General features: G+C 26.9%; 3 protein-coding genes across 3 annotated transcripts; all 3 read right to left on the bottom strand.

Moving 5' to 3' along the window:
- Positions 1-10,225: 10,225 nt before the first annotated feature.
- LOC124934634 (exocyst complex component EXO70A1-like) lies at positions 10,226-12,943 on the bottom strand. Its single transcript, XM_047475157.1, has 7 exons — positions 12,803-12,943; positions 12,525-12,730; positions 12,117-12,341; positions 10,802-10,811; positions 10,640-10,690; positions 10,397-10,496; positions 10,226-10,293 (listed from the first exon to the last, which is right to left on the bottom strand). Exons 1-7 carry the CDS (start codon positions 12,941-12,943, stop codon positions 10,226-10,228), a joined length of 801 nt encoding a protein of 266 aa, XP_047331113.1.
- An 876-nt stretch (positions 12,944-13,819) lies between these two features.
- LOC124934633 (pentatricopeptide repeat-containing protein At2g33760-like) lies at positions 13,820-17,550 on the bottom strand. Its single transcript, XM_047475156.1, has 2 exons — positions 17,309-17,550; positions 13,820-14,321 (listed from the first exon to the last, which is right to left on the bottom strand). The coding sequence occupies exons 1-2, from the start codon at positions 17,548-17,550 to the stop codon at positions 13,820-13,822; spliced, it is 744 nt and encodes a 247-aa protein (XP_047331112.1).
- A 1,665-nt stretch (positions 17,551-19,215) lies between these two features.
- LOC124934632 (aspartic proteinase CDR1-like) lies at positions 19,216-19,971 on the bottom strand. The gene has a single exon (XM_047475155.1). It carries the CDS (start codon positions 19,969-19,971, stop codon positions 19,216-19,218), a length of 756 nt encoding a protein of 251 aa, XP_047331111.1.
- Positions 19,972-21,036: the final 1,065 nt, after the last annotated feature.

The raw sequence follows: 21,036 nt of genomic DNA, 5'->3' as shown, positions 1-21,036 counted from the left end.
TCTTATAAATGACATATTTTCATCCCATTTGAGAGAAAACACTGATTTACAGTAGGATTAAAAGAATTAGAAACATGTTCTATCTGAAAACAAATGATAATTTTAAATGCAAATCTTCAAAAACACAAGTAGATAATTTTAAATGCAAATCTTCAAAACACAAAAATTATTCATGACAGAATGTCCTTTAGAGACAATGAGAGTGACTATCTCATTAATGTTTTTTTACGATATTTTTATCATTGAAAATTACGATAAAATGATTAAATTTTCTAAGAACGTGAATTGTACTACATGAAATATCATGTTGTTATCCAATGATATATTAATATTATTAAATTAACGAAAGATTAACTTTACATATTATTAGATATGATTTTCTTCTTATCGCTTTTATTCTTTTATCTGGCCCACCCATACTTTAGGGTCCGACCCAATTGACTAACCACTAGGATATTGGCACGTGGCACATCGAATCCCCATACAGTGCAATCCTCGAAGGAATGTTTGCGATTATCTTGAATTCTAGCTTTTTTATTATTATTGGAGGATGAAGAATTGATAATGCCCACTCTAAAGTTATTGATAATATATTTGTCACTTCCACCAATAAAATCTTCATATTAAGAGAATCAATTAATAAATTTTAAGAATATTGGACTTAGAGGTTAAGCTCTAATTGTTCAATTGTCACTAACAAAAGTATTACCTCGTGTATACCATGATATGCAGACATTCGGATGTAACATATGTTTTGAGCATTTGTAATATATAACTATAAATATTATGAAGTATTTGAGAGAATAATTTTTTAATGTATGGGGAGATGAAAATTTGATTGTACAAAGGTTATACTGATGCAGGCATTTTCAGACTAATTGAGATGACTTGAATTTCAATCGGATTATGTTTTCATCCTTAGTGAAGGAGCTTATACTCAAATAAAGTTGTTTGGATGAGAAAGTTCATGGATAAACTTGGTGATGTTACTAACATTTAAGTGACTATAGACATTTATTGTAACAACAATGATATCATAGCCGTCAAAAGATTTAAATTGTTTATTGTCCCTTGCTTATAAAATAAGATAAAAAAGATAACCCTACAAAAATCATTATCATATTTAGATAAACCAGATTTCATAAGACCTAAAGATAACATCTAAATATCTATTTTATAACTTATTCCGATAATAAATAGAATGATTGGAAAATCTTAGATCCGGTTTGAATTAGGGTTTTTTTTAAACCGGAGAAAAATATAATGATTGGTTGTGATTTTGAGGAGGTGATGATTATTTTTGTTAAAAAGACTTAAAAGGGTATATTGATATAAATAAATAAATAATAATAATTTAAAATAAAAGATATTTTAATATTTTAATTAATGAGATAAGTGATGTGATTGTTTAGAAATAATTAATTAAAAAATTAATTTTGTTTCAGTTTTAATAAAAACTTAAAGAGAACACGGTCATCCTTACTATTTGAAATTAAAATCTCGATTTAGGTTAGACTAAGGACAAACAAACATTGATTATAGTAAGATTCAAGCAATACCGTTTTCACCTTAACTCATTTAATAAAATTAAAATATGGAAATAAATACTAGGATATGTTTTTACTATATTTTTTATGTAATCTTTGTTGTGTGTTTTAATGAATGCTATTTATTAATTTCTTTATTGTTATTCTTTAATCATATATTGTGTTTGTCTAAAGAGGGAATATTAGAGGGACACGTAATTTGTTTCCATTGCTTTTTCTAAATTTCTTCTCAATATCATATCTCATTTTTTCAATTTCACCTATATTAAAATATGATTTAAGTTGATTTTCTTAAAATATTGATAATAATAAAATAAAATAAAATATGTTCTTTATTTAATTTTTCTATAATATAAAAAGAAAAATATTCCATTACTCATTTTTTCTTCATGAAAACCACACATTTTCTAGGTTTTTGTTGGCTTGGCTACATCTACCGATAAGTTAAACTTCTTGAGGATGTCATTTGAATCCTAGATTTTTGTAGGTTTTTTTTTATCTTCTTCTTTGTGAAAACTACACATTTTCTAGGTTTTTGGTGGCTTGGATGAATCTACCAGTAAGTTAAATTTTGTGATGCTGGCATTTGAATCATAGATTTTGAAGGGTTTTTTTATTAGGGTTATTTGAAATTTGTTTAAAATAAATTATTAAAATATTTTAGTTATTTAAAAATATAAATTTAATCAAACATTTTGATATTTAAGTTAATTAATTAAGTAATTTTATAGTTAAATTGGATTAATTTATCAAATAAAATCCTATAAGTTTTAGTGATATTTGAAGAAAAAAAATTGGAGAATACTTTTTGTTTTGTAAGATGTGAGTTGAATATATAAAACTAATTTCAAAATTATAAACTCACAAATAAGAGATTTTGTACAAACAATTTATTGGAGAAAATAGACATCAAGCCAACTTTATAAAAATGTGCCTTTTTAATGTAGTAAAGAAAAACAAATAAACTTAGGAAAGAAGAAAAACGATATTAGATTTTTATATATGAATAACAAAGTGAACTATTTGTGAGCAAGACGTAGTTAGGATCCCGTCTACCAAAATATATGAAATTTCATTGAAACTAGGATTAGGTATTGCATAATGTTGGGTGCATAATGTTGGGTATCGTGGACTTGACCCTAGGATGACTAGAATCGAATCCGATTCTACACCGAAAAATCGGGTACGTGATTGACCCAAATTTGACCGGTTCTGATTCAATGGGTACCCGACACGACCCATTTTAAAGATAAACCCCAAATTACTGTTTTAGATTCTTTTTAATTCGTTTATTTATTTTCACCTTTTCAAATATTATTTTTTTTAAAAATTTATTTAATATACTTTTTTAATTATTTAAAATAAGTAAACTTTTAAAATTATATAACTTAAAATTGCCAGAAAATAATAACAATTTTTTTATATATAATTATCTTAGTAAAATAGATAAACAGTTATTTTTCATTAAATCAATAATTCATACAAATTTAAGTAAATTAAAATTAGACATACTAAAAAGATGATATAATATACAAACTTGCATCTATAGTTAAGAGAAGTTAACCAATTAAGCATGACTAAATGATTTCATCTATTTTAATTGTCCTATACAATTTTAACCCTAGAAAATAAGACAAGATATTAATAATCGAATTCATTTAACAAATAATTAAATAAATATAAAATACCTAAAAAATATAGATTCCTTAAAAAATTTATTCTCTACTCATAAAGATTAAAATACTCTAGACCCATCCCGGTAACTCTAAACTTAAACATTTGTATATAATGCAATTACATCACATATATAAAAAAAATATAAAAAAAATTAATTGGGATGCAAATGGGGATGAGAGGATGTTGGTGGGTAAAAACCGTCATGTCTTCTTCCAAACTTGATGCAATCTTGAAATAGCTTTACCACACTTCACGCACATAAGCATTCAAAACAATGATAAATCCATTCATTTGGGATCAATTTTATCTTGCAAAATTCACAATAGTACTCTTGTTCGTCGCTCTCATAAGCGGTCAAAATAGAAATTGAATATGTTAATTTGTATACAATATGTTGCATTAATGTGTGATTTCTCGAGGTAGTAACAACCAACAGATGCCAATACTATACTTTCAAACAATACAACAATACTAGAATCCCGTATTAATTTTTTTACCACATGAGTTGCAACATACGATAAATCGGTGATGAAGCTTCAAAAGGAGAAGTTGCTCGTGAGTTTTGTTTTTGACGTAACTCGTAAGTTATGCCTTTAATTTGTAGCTCAAACACATTACTCATCCATTAAAGTTCGAGTCACCTAAAACACAACAACAACTTGACTAGTTCTAAAATCATTTTATTGGATAAATCACAAACAAACACTATTTTACAAATCTAAATAATGTGTATGTAAGCATTAAAACTGTTACAATGTATATTGGTTTGAAGATATAACCTATGAATAAAGAATGAAAATAAAGAGAGCAATAACATTAATTTTATTTTGAATTGTTTTAATAAAATTAATAATTCTAATATATATATATATATATATATATATATATATATATATATATATATATATATATATATATGTATATATATATTGGAATGGTTAATCTTAATTAAAAATTTTAAAAATAAATGATTGTTTCAAAATATTTGATTTTTAATTAATATTATAAATAAAAATATATGATAACTAGAATTATATATAAATTAAAATGTTTAATCTTCTTAAATTTATAAAAATAAAATTATTATTTAAAAATATTTTATTTGAAATTATGATTAATTTGAACAATTACAAATGGATATATATACAAATTAAAGTTATTTAATTTTAATTATTTTTAAAAAAATCACAATTTAAAACTATTTATTAATTTTGTTTTATATGTTAAAAGGTTAAATATATGCATACCTTTTAGGGTGACAAAAGAATCAAGCAAACGCTATGTCAAAGTTTGACTAGTCACTCAAAATCTAGATAGAAAGGTCTAGTAAAAAATGTGTTTTTAACGGCGAAATTTTACGGCGGTATTTAAAACCGTAGTTAATACCTTATTTTTAATTGTGGTATATAAAACCACCTTTAAAAGTCTTACATTTAACTACGGTATATAAAACCGCCTTTAAATGTCTTAAATTTAACAAAAACCGTAGTTAAAAGTCTTATTTTTAACTGCAGTTTTTTATACCGTAGTTAAAGTCTTAGGTTTTTGTTTTTTATACCTCAGTTAAAAGTTTTATGTTTAACTGTGATATATAGATCCACATTTAAAAGTATTATATTATTATAAATCATAAAAAAAATATGAATAAATTTTAATTTTTATTATTTTAAAAATTGATTGAGATAAATTTTAAAAGAGAATATTAGATAAGTTAATTAAAATATATATACTTGTAAAATATTATTTAATCAAACATTAATTCAATAAAAGACGAAATAATAAAATATTATATTGAGACTTCATATTTAAATATAGTTTTACATCGTACATATTTTGATTTAGTTTATAAATAATTCTAAAAATAATATTAAATCTTATTAATATTTTTCTCTCTCATAATTAATGACTAATTAATAATAGACTAATTTATCACTAATTATTTTTATAAAATAATATATATATATATATATATATATATATATATATATATATATTAAGATAAAATATTTATTATCTTTTAACCTTTATAATTTGGCATGCACTATTATATTTTTTAAGTCAAATAAATTTTAAAAATATAGAAAACTAGTTTTTTTTATTTACATTATTAAAATATGTTTAATGAAGATTTGATATTGTCAAGACTATTGTTTTTATTAATTAATGGAGATAAATTGTTATCAAATATTTATTTAAAATTTTTGTTGTATTATTTTTTAAACTTATATTCTAATTATATTCCTAAAATAATGTAATATATATATATATATATATATTAATAAATATTAAGACTTTTAAACCGTAATGTAGTTACAAGAATACTAGTATGTTTTTTTAATTAAAATGAAATATTGAATATATATATTATATATTATATATTAATTATATATATTATATATATTATATATATTATATATATTATATATATTATATACGATGAAAGAGAATGATTTGAAGTTAAAAAAATGAAAGAGTGTAAGAATGATTTGAAGTTGAAAAAAAATGACAGAGTGTGAGGAAAATAAAAAAGAAAAGAGAAAGTTATTTAATTTTTTCAACCAATTGACACGTCGTTCCCTCCCCTAAATTCCCTCCCAATCCTCTCTCATATGTATATATAATTTTTGTATAAAAGTAAGTTAAAAATAAATATTAATTTAATTTTAAAAAGCTAAATAAGATTATTTCTATGCATTATCTTAGAAATTTAATTAAAATTTAAGTTTAAAGAAGTGACTGAGTCAATAATTAAATATTATTATAAATTAAAATATTACCCTATTATATCGGTTAAATTTAAATTAAATTTAGTTTCATAATTTTATATACATTTAATTTATAAATAATACTAAAAATAATATTAAATTTTATTAATATTTTTTCTTTAACTAATTTAATAGAATAATTCTTCACTAATTATTTTATAAAATAAAATTCAAAATAATTAAAAAATCTAGTTTATAAGTTTATATTTATATATAACAAATGTCTTATACAAATAATTTGTTATTTGAATCACAATTATATAACAATTATATAAAGATTTTAAATATTTTTTTATTTAAGATTAGTTAATGTAATTATCACAATTAATGGTAAATAATTTAATCACATTTACAAATATTATATTTAAATTTCATATAATATATATATATATATATATATATATATTATATTCATTTTAATTGTAGATAAATATTTTATCATTTTAATCAAAATTTATATTTAAATTATGTCTTTTATAAAATAATATATAAATATATATATTAAGATAAATTATTTATCATTTTTGTATAAACCTTTATATAATTTGGTATTCACTATTATTGAAATAAATTCTAAACATATGAATAATTAGTCATTTTTATCTCATTTAGATTCTTAAAATATGTTTAATGGAGATTTGATATTGTCAAGATTATTTTTTTTATTGATTAATGGAGATAAATTGTTATCAATTATTTACTTAGCATTTTGTTGTATTATTATTTTTAACTTATATTTTAATTAAATTCTTGAATAATATAATAAATATATATATATACTAATTAAAATTATTAAGACTTTAAACCGTAATGAAATTAGTTATAACCCCTATATATAGTTTGAATCAATAATTATATATTATTATAAATTTAAATATTAAACTATTATATCGATAAATAAATTTAGTTTCATAATTTTATATATATTTAGTTTATAAATAATACTAAAAGTAATATTAAATCTTATTAATATTTAATCACTAATTAAATAATAAATTAAATAATAGACTAATTCATCTCAAATTAATTCATAAAATTAATTTTTAATTAATAATAAAAGTCTAATTTATAACTTTATATTTATATAGATAACAAACATTATAAAAACATGGTAATTTGTACTGTTTATCACAATTACATGAATATTTTTAATTTTGTTTATTTAAGATTAATTTTTTATTAAATAATTTAATCATATTTACAAATAATATATCTAAATTTCAAATGATATATAATATATATATATATATATATATAATATTCATATATTTTAATTGAAGGTAAACTCTCTATTATTTTAGTCAAAATTTATATCAAAATTACTTTTATAAAATTATATATATATATATATATATATATATATATATATATATATATATATATATATATATATATATATATATATATTAAGATAAACTCTTTATCATTTTTATCAGTGTAAATTTTTATATTTTGAGATATATATATATTATGATAAACTTTTTATCAAATAAATTCTAAATATATGGAAGACTAGTCATTTTTATCTAATTTACATTCCTAAAATATTTTAATGAAGATTTGATCATGTCAATGACTATTTTCTTATTTATTAATGGAGATAAATTGTCATCAATTATTTGTTTAGCATTTTTGTTATATTTGTTTTTGAATTTAGTTTAAACTCAAATGTATTTGAAATTGTAATTTGTTTAATTATTAATAATATATTTTGTATTTTAATTTATAAATTAAAAAATAAAATAAAAATATTTTTGGTTTTTGATTAATGAAAATTAAAAAAAAACTAATTAAGAAAGTTTGTGAAAGTATTTTTTATTTTATTTCTAATTTATGTTTAGATAAATATTTAGGATTTTTAATAATCTGGTAATCATAAGTAATAATAAAAGCGAACGAAAAAAAAAATTATATTTTTTAGTACGAGAATATAAATATTTTTTATAAAAGATTATTGTATCTAAAATTTATAATTATATATCAGTTTTAATTAATATTAGTGTTTATTTTTTTATAATATTTGTACTTTATAAAATAAAATAAAATTTGTAATTTTTAAATATAAATAAAAAAATATAAGAATTTAATTAAAAAAATGAAATGCTTGTCATCCACCAATATCAGAACCATAACATCAAATTTCAATTATGTGGAATCTTCAATTAAGATTTGAGTAGATCTGGATTGACTTTGAGTGTGATTTGTGATTTATGAGTTCATGAGTGTCATAGCTTTGAAAATTTTGAAATATCAACCAAGATATGGAGTTTTGTCATAACTATTTCTTTCTATTTTTGATACCATTTGGTACCAATTTGAAGGGTTTATAGATTGATTGATATTGTTCCAAGTGAAAAAGTCAATTAAAGATATCAAAAGGTCATGATTCTCATTATATTCTTAAAAAAATGAAGAAAAAAAAAGAACGACTTACTTTTGATTCTTAGATCCGAATCAAATATGACGTAGGAATCGTTGGATGATATTTTTGAAAACGAGTTAGCCTACCAAATAAACACATTAATAACACAAAAATAGATATATTTGTTTCATTTAAGCTATTACTTAATTTATTTATTTATCGGTTCACTTACTTTTAGGGAACTATACCATGACACCCCACAGTTATGGTCACTCGTTTAAATATGTGACATTTTGATCTCTTAAGTGTAATTAATTTTATTTTAAACTTTTTTGGAACTTAATTACTTTAGGATTGAACAACAATTTAAAAATAAATACTTTTAATCTCGTTCAAGGTTAGAAAATAATTATATATGTGTTGTAATTATTAAAAATTATAAATTTAGAGAAAAAAATTAGTGTCTACTATTCAAAATTTTGTTAGATTTCAAACCATTACAAAATGCATATTTTGAGCCACACAATATTGATTGATTATAGTAAGTCAATAAAATTAGTAGTGGTCCTCACTAATCTTCTTTTTCAACCCCCCTTTTTTTTTACTTTGATATTCTACATCCTCTATCTTTCTCCTTCATTTCAATTCAGCCTTCATTTATTCTTTATTTAGTTTAGCCATCCATCTTCATTTTGTTTTCATTTGAGCAGCAAACTTTTGGAAATGTCTTGTTTGGGATTGGGTTTTTTCTGGAGTTCATATTCCGCATTGTCTTGGCATTTTAAAAAGAAATATTACAATTATGGAGATATGTTGTTCGATTCAGTTGTTTTGTACAATCATAGCTAAAGTCAGTTTAAGATTCATTTATTTATTTGTAGTTCGGTTTAATCGATTAAAATATTTTTTTGATTAATTTCATTCGTTCACCAAACCATATTACAATAGTATCAAATATGTTTTAAATTTTTTATATCAAACTAGTTTTGAAAAAATATATATATTATAGTTAATGGTTGGTTAAAATCTTCTAGAAACTTCATGAATAATTAAAAAAATATATAAATACAAAATAAGTTTATTATTGGTCACTCACTACAACAAAAAAAAAAAAGGCCTACGGCGACGCTTAAAAAGACTTCTGTCAACCCTTAAAAGCGTCGTCAAAAGTGTTACCGACACTTATTTATGCGTCGCCGAAAGCAGGGTGGGCGTTAGTTTTAACAACGCTTATTTAAGCGTCGGTACTACTAATTTAAGCGTTGCTAAAAGGTAGGACCTTTAACAACGTTTATTAAGTGTTGGTAATAGTAACTCAAACGTCGCCAAAAGTCTAGTTTATTTTTAAACTATTTTTTAACAATTCTTTTAAAATTTTATTTATTTACTTTATTTTTTCATTTCTTTTAGATGTTTTAATATTTTAATTTTTTTTATAAATTAAATAAAACACCAACATTTCATAGATAATAAAAAAAATTAAATAATTAAATAATAAAATAAAAGAATATTAATAACTTAACTTACATATTATATGTATTTAAATAACATGCATTAATTTTTAAATAGTTAATTCTCTTGAGATGGAAAGAACTTTACTACTCTCTATTACACTTTGAGACAGAATCCTTAAACGATTATCCATATTTTACAGCATCAATAGGCGATTATCCATCTTTTACAGCATCATCAGGTGATTATCTATCTTTTACAGCATCAAGAGGCGATTATCCATCTTTTATAGCATCAACAGGCGATTATCCATCTTTTATAGCATCAACAATTTGAACAATCTTACGCAATATTGCTTACTTGAGTACTTATATAGTTGTCTCAACTTCTATTAATGCATCCACAATTGCTTACTTGAGTGCTTATATAGTTGTCTCAACTTCTATTAATGCATCCATAATATCCTTATCTTGCTTCTCAACTTCAACTTCTATTAATGTATCCACAATTCTCATTTTCAAGTCAAATGAGTACACAAAAAATGTTGGCAATGATTTCAACAGTTCTATTAGAAAATAAAGTGACATACATACCTTGTTGCACCACAAATGCTGGCAATGTTTTCAACTTTTGAACCACAAATATTGGCAAAGTTTTCAACTTTTGAACCACAAATGTTGGAAATGGTTTCAACTGTAACAAAAGCTATTTTCAAGTCACATGAGTACACAACAAAAATTCTACTCTCCTTGGATAGATGATTAACTACCTTCAAAAAGACAAGTTCTAATAAGATGGAATCTCAGTATTGACAATAATCTTGTTAAACTACTTACAGTCTCAGCTTGCTTTCTCCTAACATAATTCAACTCCAAATTAAGGTATCCCTGCAGATATAAATAAAATAGAAACTGGTGTAAGAAACAGAAATAAGGAGCAAGAAACAGAAATAAGGAGTTAAGGTTTATTACGTGTATGTGACAAATATTAGATTCTACCAAAAACTTTCTATGAAAAATATTGTATGATAGAAGCATATTTCACTAAGCTTTTCACTTTTCACGTTATTTAGTTTTTTCTCAATTGGTAAATTCTGTGAAATGTGTAGTGAGATAACACATCCATAGTCATTAATCAACACTGTAATTTGTATAAAAAAAGTTGCAAGAACACAAACTAAGCATAACTGTAACCACCACTTGTTGGTATTTCTTTACACTATTAAGTTGAAGACACCTCTACAAATGCTCTATTGTAAACATGAATTATTTTTAGGCATGACACTAAAAAAAAGTAAAAAGCAATAGGTTAACACACTAATTATTCAACAAACACTTATTAATTCATTAATTATTTTCTTTTATTTAAGAGACCAAGATTTTTTTCAAGAATCTTACCAATACGTCGTTCTCTATAATGACTTGTGTAAGGTTTACGACATTCGGATGGTTCATTTTTTGTAGTGACTACAAATATTAAGAGAACATTAGATTCAAGCATCAATATAAATGAGAAGTAAGAACAAATCGATCAATTGCATACCTTAATTTCCCTCAAATTAAGACATTCTTCTAAGAGTTATATTTTCTCTTCATTTTCATGATAGCAATCTACACAAACATACACCATTAGACTAATAACAAAAATAATTGTTTGTGTTTAAAGGGACAATGTGTCAGTTCCTACGCCTAGAACTATATGCCACTACACTTATTCATCATCATTTTTCAATATCCCAATTGATTACATTGTATTCTATTTATACTACTATTTTAACCAACTATACTAACTTCATATCATATTAACTACTATTAATACTAACTAAACTATCTACTACAAACATGACATAACCCACCAACGTGATAGTTTTTTATGTTGTGGTTAAATACCAATAAAAGAATTAAATAACACACCAAACATTATTTGAAATCAAACCTGGCATCGAATAATGTTACTCATCAAACTATCTACTACACACATTTTTTGTTATACTCATTTCTTGGTCTGAACTATTGGTGTCGGTAGACTTGACCCATTTCACAAACCAAAAGAACTTTTGATCTAGTCACATTTTCCTACAATGCTTAGTATTTATCTGATCATGTTATAGGGAAAAAAAGATACTAGCCCTGTTTTAGCCTTTTAGGTTTGATAAAAATATGAACCTATAGGTAAAAATAAATGATCTTTTTGGGTCTTAGATCATGTTATCTTCTATATTTGCAGATTAGAACACACGCTATCAGGAGAGCTCATGAGAATATTGATAAGACATTGAAGGCAGCAGGCGGTAGACATTATTTGAAATCAAACCTGGCATCAAATATTTGTTGGGCTAAGTTGTGCAATAGCGGTAAAATTCTTGGTGGAATGAGAACAGGCGGAGTGTAAACTGCATCCTCTAATTCAGCGTTGTGATGCTGCTCATGACCAAAATGATGTTTGCCACCTGAATTTCCTTCATTATCTGGTGACTCAGATGATGGTCTTAATGAACTTGGAAGGCACTCAAAAAGGCGTTCAGGTTCCACAGGTTTGCTGAAAATGGTAATTTATAATAAAAAAATTTAAGTCTTGAAGAAGATTGACTAATATGAATAAACAGTCAACAGTTTTTACATCAAAGAAATGGTAAATTAACTACTTAATATCTATGTGAAATAACGATGGATGAAATTGCAGTGATAGAAAGGGCAACGGTATATGAAGAGAACAACACACCTATAAGATGACATGATTTGCTCAAATTCTTGTTCTAACTTTGATAGAGCTTTAGCAAGTAAATTATTTGAATGATTAATTACACCATCACTGCTCTTAAAACTTTTGTTGTTGCTGAAGAAGCTAATATTACTCTTTAGTTGTTGGATCGCTTCAAGGTAGCTTTCCAAGTCTTCATGCGGACTTCTAAGTATCTTAGACTCTACCTGCATTGTTACAATATCCATACTATCAAACCTGTATAAATAGAACCAATTACTATTTTATATCAAACTAACCTGACGAGAAATATCAAATTGAGACAATATAACTTCTGATGCCTTCAATGTCTTATCAATATTCTCATGAGCTCTCCCGATAGCGTGTGTTCTAATATGCAAATATAGAAGATAACATGAGTTAAGACCCAGAAAGATCATTTATTTTTACTTATAGGTTCATATTTTTATCAAACCTAAAAGGCTAAAACAGGGCTAGTATCTTTTTTTCCCTATAACATGATCATTAGATAAATACTAAGCATTGCAGGAAAATGTGACTAGATCAAAAGTTCTTTTGGTTTGTGAAAAGGGTCAAGTCTACCGACACCAATAGATCAGACCAAGAAATGAGTATAACATTATTTGAAATCAAACCTGGCATCAAATAATGAGTATAACAAAATAGTTGGGCAAAATTACAGTTAGATATGTCAGCAATTATAACATGAATTTGTGACTTTGTCAATTCTAAGTCTAAGTCGAACATACAATATTATGAACTTGTGACTTTCTTTAATTTTGATTTGAGTATAACAAATGATTAACAACTTATTTCAAGTAGCCTAAAGAAGGGACTAACCTTTTTAGCAGTAGAACCCTTTTTTCATTGAATGTCCTGCAAATGTAACTCATTCTTTTTGTGACAATTGTAATGAACGGTTACTGTTGGACACAATATCTTGCAAAATCAAGCTCTCATATCTCATAGCTAAACAACTCTGAAACCACAAGATTAATACATCATCTGGCTGAATAATCACTAGATTTAATTTTATAATTGTAAGATTTTATTATTATAGTTTCTTGAAACTTCAGATACTAGTATTGTGCAAACACTCTGTATAATCACTAAATCGGAACACTAGATAAATCATTATGATCCAGGCGAATGAGCACACTAATTATAACTTGCATATTAAGAAAAACTTCTATGTTTTCCACAATTTCTACCGAAGTTAAACCTGCAATTCAATTTATCCCTAGGAAAAGTACATGATAGAAGAAATGACGGATTTGATACATCGATCAGTACGATTATATTAAATAAATCAAAGAGGTCACATTCTTTCGACTCATCTCGTCAAATATCACCCGAGCATAGTCAACATTCCCACACTTAGCATACATATCAATTATCGTCAAGCCAAGAATTACATCAATCGAAAAAATCTTCCACAACAAATAATCATGAACTAATCTCGCCTTAATCTTAGCCCCGCTTTTCGCACAAGCGTTAACAACCGTCGCCATAGAAATCTTATCGAGAACAAAACCTTCATCTATCATTGAATCAAACAATACAAGAGACTCACTAAGGTTTCCAGACTTAGCAAATGCACTAACCATAACAGTCCAAGTAGTTAAATCTCTCTTTGGCATTTTATCAAACATTTGGCGTGCATCATCAAGAATATTACAATTAGAATACATATCTACAAGTGCAGCTACTATAAATTCATCCAATTGCAAACCGAACTTGAAAGGGATTTGATGAATCAACTTTCCAAATCTAAGATGTTTATCATCCCTACAGGCTCTAATTATAGAAGGTAAAGTATAATTATCAGGAAATAATCATGATCTAATGTAAGCTCTAAATGTTTTGAAACAATTGAAGTAATCACGAACCTTTGCAAAACCACCAATCATGACAGTCCAAGTTACGACGTCTCTTTCTTTTTTTTTTGGGAAAACGACTTAGCGTCATTTCAATAAAAATTCCCCAAAACGGGAAAAAAAACCACGAGTTTAAGAGATCATTCTAGACAGGCCTAGAATGATTTTTAAGTCGTAACATTCTGAATAAAAGCTAAAAACGTAAATGAATTATCTGTTTACAATGCTTTAAATTCTAGCGAATTTAAAAAACGGTAAATTCCAGTTCCTACAGATATTCCAGTTCTGCTCCGTGCTTGGAATTCCTCTCCACGTTCCCGCGAGGGCACTGCAATCCGATACAATATCTTTCCATAACTCGTCAATGCTCCTGCGGGTTTTGTCATATACCCTTGCATTCCGTTCTTGCCAAATGTTATACACCACTGCTCCAAAGCCGCACTTGAACACGCTTGTTGCAAATCTATTTCCCTTGGCTTTGAGTAGTGCCGCTTCTTTGATTTCATTCCATTCGCTCGGGAAACTGATCAGCTCCAGGCTTTTATAGAATATGTCCCAAAGCTCCGAAGCAATACAACAACTCCCGAATAGGTGATCTATGGTTTCTTCATTTCCTATGCATAGAAGACAGCTCGCGTCCGGGATGCTCATATACTTACTGATATGATCACGTGTGTTGAGTCTTTCCCAGAAGGCGAGCCATAAGATGAACTGGTGTCGAGGGATAATCTTCGTTGACCATATAAGAGGAGCCCATTCTACTTTCTGCGCTTTTTCCCGGATTACCTCCCATATTTTCTTCAATACCAGCTTCCCATTGTCCTCAGCTTTCCATTCATGAATATCCGGTCTGTCGTGTGGTTGTATGTTACTTATATGATCAAGTATCCTCTTTCCTTCTGGATTTCTTCTCAAGAGCAAGTTCCAATTCCCGTATTTGATGTCTCAGATTTTCGCTTTTGCGTAGTCCCTTCTAATACGAGTATTTTGAAACTGCTCCTTGTCGATGATAGGCTGATTTTCAAACCAAGGGTCGTGCCAGAAGAGTGCCTTTCCCGTCCCCTAGTCGGATGTCATAAAGATCTGCAATATCGCTTCTTAGTTTAAGAATCTTTTTTAGAGACCAGCTCATACCTTCGTGAATTTTGCAGGTCCAGATGCTGGTTTCGTGTTTCATAAATCTCGTATGCACCCATTTGATCCATAGTGACTCCTGATTGCGCTCCAAAGCCCACAGATGCTTGAAGGTTAGAGCCTTGTTCCACTCGATACAGTTCTTCAAGTCGATGCCTCCCTCGTCCTTCGGTTTGCAGAGAGCGGTCCATTTGACTTTCTTTCCTCCTCTTCCACTATTACCCCAGATAAAGTTTCTCATCAGTGTGTCGAGTTCCTTCATTACCTTTTTCGGAATGACCATTTGCTGCGCCCAATAGCCAACTATGCCCATAACCACGGTTTTGATAAGTTCGATCCTCCCTGCATAAGAAAGTTTTTTTGTTGCCCAGCCAGATATCGTGTTTTTTACCTTTTCAATCAGCGGCTTGCAGTGTGAGATCTCGATCTGCTTCGCAGTTAACGGAATTCATAAGTACCTTATGGGAAATCTGCCTTCCTTGATGCCCATGATGTTGAAGATGTCCTGTTTTGTTTCGTCCTTCACGCCTCCATAAAATGCCACACTTTTGCTTTCATTAATAGTTAAACCTGTTACCTCAGAAAAGAACGTTAGTGCAGCCCTAATAGTTTTAATGGAATCAACGTCCGCGTGCGCTAGAATGAACAAATCGTCAGCAAAGCATAAATGTGTTACCTCCTCTACCTCACAGAATGGGTGAAAGATGTATGGACGATTCTTTCGGAACATCGCGAAGATGCTCTCAAAGATCGCCATGATAGCTACGAAAAGGTAAGAAGAGAGGGGGTCCCCTTGTCTTATCCCGTTTTCACCCTTGAAATAGCCTCTGTGGACTCCATTGACGCTAACAACAAAGCAGGATGATGAAACGCATTGCATAATCCAATCGATAAAAATCATAGGAAAAGCAGAAACAACCAGAAAGTCTCGAATGTCTTTCCATCTAACAGAGTCAAAAGCTTTCTTGATATCTATTTTGAAAGCCACTCTCAGGGATATTTTCTTTTTCCCGTAGCCTTTTAATAGGCTCTGCATGAGAAGAATATTATGAGAGATTGTCCTACCGGGGATGAATGCAGATTGATTAAGATTTATTATTTTTCCTATAACATTTTTAAAACGTTTAGAAATGATTTTGGAAATTATTTTATAAATCACATTGCAGCAGGAAATTGGTCTGAAATCTTGTACTTTCTCAGGTACCGCAGTTTTGGGGATCAAGGTTAGGACCGCTATATTCCATTGCTTTAACATCTTCCTGTTTTTGAAAAACTCCAGAACCCCATCAGTAACATCTTTACCCACAACCGACCAATTATCTTTGAAGAACTGTGCATTAAACCCATCAGGACCCGGACTTTTATTCCCATCAATACTAAACAGAGCTTCTTTAACCTCAACCTTCGTGACCACCCTTATCAACTCGCGACTATCTTCTGCAGAGATTTTTCTATCAATAATTTGATACAAGGTATTCAGGTGACTTTGATGCTGCTTTCTTGTACCCATAAGCTGCTTATAGAAATCAATAGCCAGATCTTGGACACCCTTTTAACCCTGAACATATTCACCATCATCATTCTTCAGCCTGTACACATTGTTTCTCATGTTTCTAGCCTTGCATTTTCTGTAGAAGAAAGCTGTGTTTCTCATGTTTCTCATTTACGACGTCTCTTTCTTTCATTACACCAAATAGAGCGTGAGCGTCTTTAAGTGATTTTGAATATGTGTATAAGTAAAGGAGCTTGTTTACAACAATTAGGTTATGATACAAACCGTAGATAGTAATATGAGCATGAACTTGTCTGATTTGCTCAAGGTTATTGCATTTTAGGAGTGTATCAATGAAATGACGAATCGGATTGAAGATTGGTTCGTGGATATATGGTTTAGTTTGAGGTTGATAATTATTTGCAGAAGATTTCGCCATGGATAAAGCAGATGAAGAAGTAGAGAATAGACGGTTAACTTCATGGCCGAAGCTAGAGGACTGGAAGATTTTCGTCTTCTTCATTTTCCTTTTTTTTTCCTCTCTTTTCGTTCTTTCTTTTATTTTTAGTTTTATATAATTTTGATTAATATTTTTTTAACATTATATAAATTCAATTTTTATTCTTAAATATAATATAATATTTAATAATTTAATTTTTGTTTATATTAAATTTTTTACTTTATTTTAATTAAATTTAAATAATAATTAATTTAAATAAAAAAATTAATAATTTTATAAACAAAATCAATAATTATGTTATAAAAAATAACAATTAAATTTTAATGTTTATAAAATTTTAAGTCAAATTTAATTTAAAATTTTTAAATTGTAAAATAAAATATTTATAAAATAAAACATAAAAAAATAATTAAATTATAAGGATGTCAACAAGTAGGTATATAAAAATAATAATAATAATAATAAATGTTGTTGAATATATATAAAGGTTGGCAAAAGTTTGTTTTTTTTTTAACTTTTGCTGACGCTTAATATGGGTTGGCATATAAGGGTTGCGAAAAGTATATTTTGTTGTAGTGACTGTTTCCCCATAAAATATTACTACAAAAACTCAATCAAACTCAAAATCATCAAAGCCTCCCATAATTATAATATTATAATAAATTTAGCCAAAATATTTGAGTTTAATAAATCACACAAAATGAAGATTTATGACCACAAAAAAAGATTAAAAAAACAATAATGTTTAAGTATTAATAAGTATTAGATATTGTAAATGAAGGGAAATTAGTTTTAATTAATTACAAATTGTTTGTGTGATTTTTTTTTATCAAAATGTGTGATGCATTTTTAGATTCAGATAAATTCTGATATCAAATTTATAAGATAATTAATCTTGAATTATAGAAAATCAACTATTTTTTTTTTTTTTAAATTATGATCTTATAATGGTTTGTATTTTTGTTGCATAAATGAAATTTATAGACATTTACAAAAATTTTGCCTTAATATATAATATAGTTTATATATTATATATATAATATAAGTTATGTTATTTTATTTTATTTTATTTGTGACATTTCCATTATTAATTATAAAGTTGTATTTAAACCCACTAGGGTATTTAAAACGGTAAGGATCAGTATTAAAAATATCGTATGTGCTAAATTTTTATATTAGAATTTTTTTTTTAATGAAAATTATATTTTAAAATAATATCATTTAATAAACAATCTTCCATTATATAAATATAATTAATTTGTCAATCCTTACAAATCAAACTTTGAATCTCATGTTTAGATGAGAAAATAAAATAATTACTCAAATTATTAATCACTTACATTTATAATTACAAGATAAATTAAATTAATGGAATCAATTAATTTAAATTAATTCCAAAATTTTATTTATTAGAGCAGCTAAGTTTTGATGAGAAATAGAAAACAAGTTATTTTTTTTATTAAATAGTAAATGTATAATAAAACATGATCGAAGAGTTTATTTAATTAAACACACAACGATACCGAACAAAAAATAAAATAAAACATAAAAAAAATACAAACACTTCGGCCAAATATCGCACTTTTTGCATGTATATTCTCCAAAATAGCGATTAATACAATTCAAATATACTAGCTAGCTAATTCAATACTATTATATTATTCAAATTTCTTTCCTCGTTAATACTCATTTTATTCTCTTCGAACTCCTAAATTGGAGTAGCAATGATTAACTCTTTGAACAATCATTTGGTCTAAAAGAAACACTCTTATTCTTAAGATCATATCCAATCATGTAATACATTTGTAACACGCTCCCAATTATAGTTTCATCATTGGTTGGGTATATCGAGAAGCACCATAAGCCGCTATATTTAATGATTGTATATCTCGGCGTCAAAACTAATTCAACCCCTCCAGATAAATGGAAAATGATAGTAGGAAAGTTTGGAAAGAATATGTAACAATTTTTTAAATAGCCAAATGGAATTGGTGGGACTCTAACCGCGCTTCTTATTACTTTCTCCAGTTGTTGGTATAAATCCGTCGGCAAATAAGATAGAAAAGAGCCGGTATCTAACAAGGCAAAACTCATACAAGGAATTCTCGTATAGGTTTTCTCATTACCAACTATGAAGGGATATGTCACATTTTGGACACTAATCCCTTCCAATGTGACATAATAGGCGGATACCAACGGGGTGCTGCGCCCGGGCACATTTGCGCCAGCCCCGAAGCTGATCTTACTTTTTGCATGTTTGATCGAATAATGAATTAGGCAGTACGCGAACTTACCATCGACACTATCGCTAAGCTGGCTTATTAATGAGTGAGGCCCAGGTCCGAACCCGGCAATGCCAGCAATGGTGTGATGGTACACACCAATGTTGTTTTTCGAACACCCATAGACCATATTTGGAAAGGAAGTGTTTCCCAATGTATAAGTTTCAGTGGCTAGTTCACCAGAACGGGTGGAATTGTGCATATATTTTGAGGTGTATTGACATTTTGTACACCACCATTTACAAGTTCTATCATTGCCCAAATCTTTGCATTTTTTTTCACCACAAAACAATGTTTTATAGGACTGATATTTTTGAATCAAATTTGGGTTGAGTTTGGGTGAAACATTTGACACATGGGAGGCACTGAGTCCATATTTTGTCGCTTTTGGTGTCGAAGATTACCAATTGATTGATGGGTGGTGTGCCAATAGAAATCTCTATGAGGTACTCATAGAAAATAGCTGCGGAAATTGTTGAGTTTATAGCATTAATTTCTTTCGCGCCATTATTGGGGAATTTTGAGACAGATTTGAGATGAGACAACCGAGAACCAGAGCAACCAATGGCTCGGTCTAGAAGGTCGGTTTGGTTGATAGATGAGTCGTAAAACGAATATTCAAGGGAATCTCGATGAATAAGATAAGTAGAAAAGCTTATTAATTTTGAGCTAGAAATAGATAAAAATTGTAGTATCACTGCTAACATTACTAAATGGTTGAAAACAATGCTAACCATGATGAAATATATAAAAGGAGACTATCTAGATAAGAGATGAAACATAAATCTACAACAATGTTTGTTGGTTGACTTTATAGATGTAAATAAATAAATAAAATCTCAATAATGCTATATTACTATAATATATATATGTGTCAAAAATCTTTAAAAGGAATAATTAAAATTTTAATGTAATATAAATAATTATATATTTAATGGTATGATATGATATATAGTTTTATTTGAAAATTCGAAATATTTTAATTCTCTAGAAAATAAACTTTAACGAGTTTAAAGGTTAAATTTTATTGGTCAATTTTTTAACATCAGATGATGCTTTATTTTTTTTCATCACTCAAATTTGAAGAAATGTTGATCAATTATAATCCAACATAATTTTATTCATACACAATTCATTCCATATAACAATTCTAACTTAAAATCAAATCTAATTAAAACTCAATCTAATCCAACATAATCTAACAAACATAATACCTAATTTAACATAAATCAAATCAAACATAAATCAAACTTAAATCTAACATGAA

Source organism: Impatiens glandulifera, chromosome 4 (genome assembly GCF_907164915.1).
Source record: "Impatiens glandulifera chromosome 4, dImpGla2.1, whole genome shotgun sequence".
Lineage (NCBI taxonomy): Eukaryota > Viridiplantae > Streptophyta > Magnoliopsida > Ericales > Balsaminaceae > Impatiens > Impatiens glandulifera.
Note: the sequence above shows the minus strand (reverse complement) of the source record. Positions and strands in the feature narration are given on the sequence as shown.